This window comes from Colias eurytheme, chromosome 14, assembly GCF_061535395.1.
Source record: "Colias eurytheme isolate Ceu_HAF_F1 chromosome 14, ilColEury1 Martin Lab GWU primary, whole genome shotgun sequence".
NCBI lineage: Eukaryota > Metazoa > Arthropoda > Insecta > Lepidoptera > Pieridae > Colias > Colias eurytheme.
In genome coordinates, this window is record NC_142993.1 from 7,469,597 (window position 1) to 7,476,639 (window position 7,043).

The 7,043-nt window shown below is 33.2% G+C and overlaps 1 protein-coding gene across 1 annotated transcript; it reads right to left on the reverse strand.

Moving 5' to 3' along the window:
- Positions 1 to 4,613: 4,613 nt before the first annotated feature.
- Positions 4,614 to 5,579, reverse strand: LOC149902985 (uncharacterized). Its single transcript, XM_090109708.1, has one exon. The coding sequence runs from the start codon at positions 5,577 to 5,579 to the stop codon at positions 4,614 to 4,616; it is 966 nt and encodes a 321-aa protein (XP_089965834.1).
- Between the last annotated feature and the right edge of the window lie 1,464 nt (positions 5,580 to 7,043).

The window sequence follows — 7,043 nt, forward strand, 5'->3', positions numbered from 1 at the left end:
TCGTTTACGTGACTTTGTTGGTCATTTTTATCAGTGTAGACGTGCTTCTATTTTGCTAAATTATAATAATAGTATTGTTTAACGATTAATATAATTTGTACGCTATTTTTTAAGTATTTAATAATTTACAATGCGACTTAACTAGGTGATTATGTAATTTTGAATAACGATAGAAAAATTTATTGTACAATGCACATCTTTTTACGTTGCATTGTTGCATTCAATTGATATTTGAAAATATTGTCACAAAGGATAAAGAATATGCTTTTTATACATTAAATCCTTCCTTGATGCAGTCTCTTCAAAATATTTATTTTGTGAATTAAAAAACGTATTTGAGGTTTATAAACTGTAAAGGCGATTAAGTAAGTAAGTATTTTTGTCGCATGTCATAACCATTTCTTTGTAACAGGATTAATTTGACATAGGTCGAAATATGTTGTCATTGACGACGCCTGCGCCTGCTTTATTAAAAAAGCATTCTCAGGTACAATTCTATAATCGTTTGAAACGATCTAATCGTTCAAAAGTATCAAGACCACACAGTGTTGGTTGCTTGAATATTAATTTCGATTTAATAAATGAAATGTTTCACTTTGTTTTCGTTCACACAGCGCTGTCACGCACGCGTAAGTCGTGAAGCCTGGCGTTATGTTTCATTATATGATAATTAGTGCATTTGTTATTTTTATTACGTCCTTATTTGTTATCGTTATCTAGAACGTTATATAGAAATAGAAATAGAAACACATTTATTCCCAAAAAAATGATACAGTACATTAGATACAGAAAATACTTAAAACTTAAAAACAAGGTATAACTGGGTAAAACAATATATTGTGTAGACGTAATAATATTATATTATATCTGTATCACCTCAGGGAAAAGGATTACTGACTCAGCATGAATGTTACAGCTGAGGCTGTAACGCTGTTATTCTGTCAGCACCATATAAGTAGAGAGGAGTGACTAATAAAAGTAGGTATAATTTTAAAGAACGGACTAAATTATGCTATACAGTATAACAATAAAGTAAGAAGATTTTGATGTATGAAGTATGTAACATAGTTTGCCAGTCAGAACGTAAAATCGGCTGAGTGAGTTGAGAGGAAACGAATCAGTAATAAAAAATAAATAGTGTGTAATAATGAATTTATGTGTAATTTATGAATTTATATTGCCAACGCCAAGTACGTAGAAGAAGTTAAAGACATCCTTTCCAGAACAATAATATATAAAACGTAGAATATAGATGAAGTAAAAGAAGGACACAATTTTAATGAATATCAAGTAGATTATAGTTTATAGTAGACATAATTAAACACAGAATTAAACACAGAAAATAACAATAGGTATTTATGTAGACTGTTTTTGAATAACGAGAAAATAAGCTTTCAACTTCTTTTTAAAAGTGTCCCTTGATTGAGAATTTCGAATAGGAGGCGGGATATCGTTCCAGCATTTCGTAGCAAGAAATCTAAAACTTCCTCTAAAGGCGGCTGTTTTGTATTTAGGCACAGAAAAAATATTTGTGCATGACCTACATTCACTCGAGGCTTTGGAGGTCCTCCATAAAAGTTTATCATATAAATAAGAAGGTTTTTTAAATTTAATAACGTCAAAAAGGAGACTGGCAAAGTAAAGTTTTTGACGGTTTTTCATGTTAAGTAGGTTATGCATGTTTAGGTATGGTGAAATATGTGTTCTTGGAGGAATCTGAAAGCAATATCGTGCACAAGCATTTTGCACTCTCTGAAGGAGACGTTGTGTTCTTTGAAGCAAACAAGGACCATAAACTGCCAGAGCATAGTTTAGTTTGGACAAGACTAGAGTTTCACATAGGCGAATGCGCATATCTACACTTAAAAAATCACGAATTTTGTATAAAACTTTAATACGATAAAAGCAATTTCGAGTAACATTTAAAACATGGGCTTCAAATTTCAAATTATTGTCCATTTCAATACCAAGGTTGCGCACCTGATTGACACATTCGAGAGGTAAGTTATCGATACAAACTTTAGGTTTCAACTGCGATAAACAATTGACCTGTTTTTTGGAACCAACGATCATGAATTTAGATTTTATCGGATTTAATACCAAAGAGTTATTAGTAGACCAACATGAAATATTATTTAAATCCGAATTAAGATTCTTTATAGTCTGGTCAAAATTATCCCTGCTGATAGGAATGAGTAGTTGTAGGTCATCGGCATATAAGTGAAATTGACAATGTTTAATTGAGTGTGTAATGTCTGCTGTATACAGTATAAATAGAATAGGTCCTAAAATACTTCCTTGAGGTACTCCTCTAGTGACTTTCATAGGTTTTGAAAGTATGTGGTTGCCGTTAAGACTATGTAAAAGAACTTGTTGAGTACGATTTTCCAAATAGCTTTTAAACCAGTCAATGGTGTTAGAGTCAAATCCATAGTACGAAAGCTTAGCTAAAAGAAGGGAAATATTAATACTGTCGAAAGCACGAGAGAAATCCAACAGAGTAAGGAGAGTTCCACAGCCCCTATCTTGAGATGCAAGAATTTTATCGATAACATCAAAGAGAGCTGTTGATGTCCCATGTTTAGCCCTGAACCCAGACTGAAGAGGTGGAAATATATTATTTGATTCACAATAATGCACAAGCTGTTTTTGGACTACTTTCTCTAGTATTTTCGACAGGTAAGGCAGAATACTAATTGGACGTAGGTCCTTAAGATCTGAGCAATTATTTACCTTAGGGAGGGGATGAATTAAAGCTTTTTTCCAAAGAGAGGGAAAGATACCTGAAGCAAGCGATCTGTTGATTAAATTGGTTATGAATTTTAGTGAATGAGGTAATGTCAAAATGATCATATCTCTATTAATTTCGTCTGACCCCACAGCATTAGAGTCAATTGATAAAATAATTTTAGCTATGCTGTCTTCACTAACAGCTGTAAAAGAAAATGTAGCATTTGAGAATTTTTTTGAATTGAAATAGTGAACTGTATTTATGTCTGCTCTGTCATCTCCTGGAACATTAAGAAAATGAGTATTAATTTTGTCGGGGTCATTAAAAGTATGTGGTATTAATGTGTTAGATTTAAAATTTGGTAGAACCGATCTCTTTAGATTTTTCCATAATAATTTTGGGTTGTTTATGTTATTATTAATATTATAATTAAAAAATGCCCTCTTTTCGTTAAAAAAACCACAATTAACTAACTGCTTGAGACTTTTGTAAGCTTCTTTATGCATATCTGATTTAGAAGCTTGAAATTTCCGGTGTGCTTTATCGCGTAAAGAAACCATGAACTGCAAATTACTAGTGAACCAGGGTGGAAGCGGTTTTCTGATCATGGAAGTTTTGGTGGGAGCATATTTATCAAACAGATTAATAATTATAGTATTGAACAATTCCACAGAATCATTTACGCAAACTTGCTTTAATAAAATATCCCAGTTGATAGAACTTAAATCAAAGTTAAATGGACTAATAGGTATATTTTTTAGGGGACGGTATTTAATATATTTGGGCGGTATTTTTTGTTTATTAATTTTAAGCTCTGTTACAATGAAGGAATGTGCTCCTAATGTAGGAATTTGATGGTTAACTATACTCACAACCGGGGCATCTGTACATACAAGATCTATTAACGATTCACTATGAGGAGTGATATGTGTAGGAGACTGCACGTAATTTTTTAGACCGGAGTAATATAGAAATTGATTTAATTGCAAAGTTTTCCCATCATGCTCATTCAATAAATTGATATTAAAATCACCCATTAGGAGGAGATAGCTGTAGTCATTAAACGAATTGATTGAGGAGGTCAACGCATCTAGGAACAATTCTGTGTTAACCCAAGGAGGCTTATAAGCTGTTCCAATTATTAAACGATTCCCATTTAAGTGTATAGATAGCCACATTTGTTCCACTGTATCATCAATCACAGGAAAAGTTAAAATTCTGAAAGAAATTCCTAGTTTACAAAAAAACCCGACCCCACCACCGCGTGCCTTGAGATTGTGTTTACGAGGAGAGTTGCGAAACTCATAACCTGGTACCTGGGGGGCTAAGCCTTCTTGGCCGCTTCTTATCCAAGTTTCATTTATAGCAACTATGTCCGGAGATTCTCTGGACATAGCAGCTATAAATTCATCATGTTTGTTTACAATTGAACCCGGGTTTAAGAGACCTAATTTAATATGTTTAGTTCTAATCATTGCAATATGCTTGTGTTTTTAAGAGTGAGTTTATGATGACTTTGATTAGTGTATAATTGTTTAAAAACCCGGTAAGTAAGAATATAGGAGAAATTAAATTATTAAGAGAGCGTGATACAGATATCATATAATTAACTACAGACTTATAACTAAAATATTGATGGGTATACAGACAGACTTGAACACCGACAAATTTTGACACAATTTTATAGTTTACAATTACATGCTTATTATACAATAATGAACTGATAATTAATAATTTTAAATGTGATACATAAGTAAGTAGGTAAAAACCATATCTACACATTTCAAAAGTAACTGAATAACAAACAATCCAAATAAAAGGTAAATTTTTTACTGAGATATTTAAAGAAGAGTAGAAATAGTTCACAAAAATGGCGAAATGGCTAATTGAGCTGTTTAAAACCTGCACCAAAAACCCGCTCAATATCCTTCTCAGATCTTATCCAGTGAGTTTGAGATTGAGCTGAATCTGAACGTTTTGCATATATACGCCCATCTTTTGACCACACGAACTTCCATTGTAAGTTACGACCACATTCACGGGCTTTAGCCAGGAGGGCCCTATTTTTTTTGGTAAGTCTCTCATTTACATAGAAAGCTCTCCCAACATGAGAAGGCAGGCCCAAGTCATCAGTGGTAGCCCCTCGACGGATGCGTGCGTTCTTCAGGAAAGTATCCCGCAGGGTTCTTCTCGCAAGTCTAACAACTAAAGGGCGTGGCCGATTTCCTTGTCCATTTGAGGACCTAGGTTTAGGCCCAACTCGAGAGGCATTGATTATATCACACTCAACGACATCAACTGCAAGCTTTTTAGCAACTGCAAGGGCAATGTGTATGGGCGACTCACCCTCAAATTCAGGTATGTAGCTAAGTTCGATATCATTTATTAGAGTTCCCTGCTCATGATCATTAAGGGAGCTTTCAAGCTGAAGTATGGAGTCAATAGTCGCAGACACATTATTCGAAGCAGTAGACTCCTTAATAGATGCAAGTTCAGAGCGAAGCAATTTGTTTTCATTCTCTAGTACAACAACACGATTTTCAATGGTAGTTACATCTTGCCTCAAATCCGCGATACGTCCAGCAAATAAGTCCGTTGCATGAGCAAGATCAGATTTTAATTTATCAATTGCTGAAACGATCTCATTGGAAAGATGTAGTTTAACAGTCTCCAGCTTTGTATCTAATAATTTCGAAATATCATCTAATGAAAAATTATTAGGTATTGGGTTTGACGGCATTAGGACAGACTGGTCTAAAACATTATGAGCTTGCATAACCTCGGAATCGCAAGACATGTCGTGTGGTCCAGATTTAAGAGACCTTATCGGTGTATCATCATTTCGCATCCTGCGTGTGATATTCTTACAGTTCACGCATTGCCAAGAATCTCTGTATTCACTCAAGTGCTGACGAAAATCTGCACTAGTTATATTCAAGCAACGATAGTGGCTTTTTTCTCCACAAGAAATACATTCCAAGAGTTCATCTCTACGTATATTAATATTGCAATGTGTGCACTTCATATTTAGAAAGAGCAAAAAACAAATCTTTTATTTTTTATTTTTTATTAAATGAGAAATATTGCAGAGAAAAAAAAATGAAGCACAAGACAAGTGAATCCAAAAAATAAAATAAAATAAAATATATAAATAAATTTGCACACTGCTGGGATTGAACTCGAGACTGTTGGGTTGATTCTCACAGTACTGTCCAAGTAGCCAATGTGTCTATGACAAAGCTTTCGAAATAGTTCAATATAATTTAATAGTTCAAAATTGATTTGAATGACACGGAATGTCTTAACAAATTGGTTACAAATAATGCGCAGACTACCCACTAACTTCACAAGTTCCGAAGTATCACAATCACTTTTGTTAATTCATTTAGTTATTATAACCAAATATTTTTGTGAAATAAGTTTTGTTTTTAGGTACGTCCACATCCAAACTAAGACAATATTTAAAGTTTCACACGAAAAACTGGTTGTAAATACTTTAAAATTATTTTTATAACACAGAGAAAATAAAACGCGTCCGTAAGTGACAGCAGCGCCACTCGCACTCCTCCCTCACTCCTATATAGAAGTTTCTAAAATGTTTTAATTGATAAAAAATTAAGAGTTCAAAGACAACAGCGGTATTTAGTAGAATTTACTGTATTATTATAACATGAATGGTTTATTTTGCACACACTATTTTTCACACCCTATGTAAGCTCTGCTTTCACAACTTTTTTCTAATGTTATACTGAAGTGCCAAAGTTATATTAGGAAGAATTAAAACATTTTGCTTTTTTCCTTTGAAAACGTGCATAACAAAACCACAATCCACCCACGTTCGAGCGAAAATTACGAAAGAAATTTATGATTTTTATTATATTAACATTCCAAGCTACCTAATTTTATTTTAATACCTACGTTTCGTCGAGATTTATTGTTCTTGCGAGCGCTTCAGGTTATTATAGTCAATTAAGAAATACGGCATAGGCATGAGAGCTAATTAAAAAGAACGGTTTTAATTTTTATTGGATGTCTAGAGGTTATTTAGTGCACATTTGCATTAACTTTCGATGGAAAAGTTTTCAATAATGCCTTCGCGTCATTTCGTTTACAATAGTGTGTGAGTGAAGAGAACATTGAAATATAGTTACTGGATTGGACGTCAAAATGCCAGTTCTGTATTTAATAAATAAAAAAAATATTGCAAACAAAATACTAATTGTAATAGTATAATTATTAAATTGCCTTTAGATATTAACAGTTAATTTATTTACACACATTTCCTAGTATACCTAAGTACGATGAAAATCTT

Coding starts and splice junctions, on each gene's coding strand:
- LOC149902985 (XM_090109708.1), bottom strand. CDS start 5,579: ATGCGAAATGATGATACACCGATAAGGTCTCTTAAATCTGGACCACAC.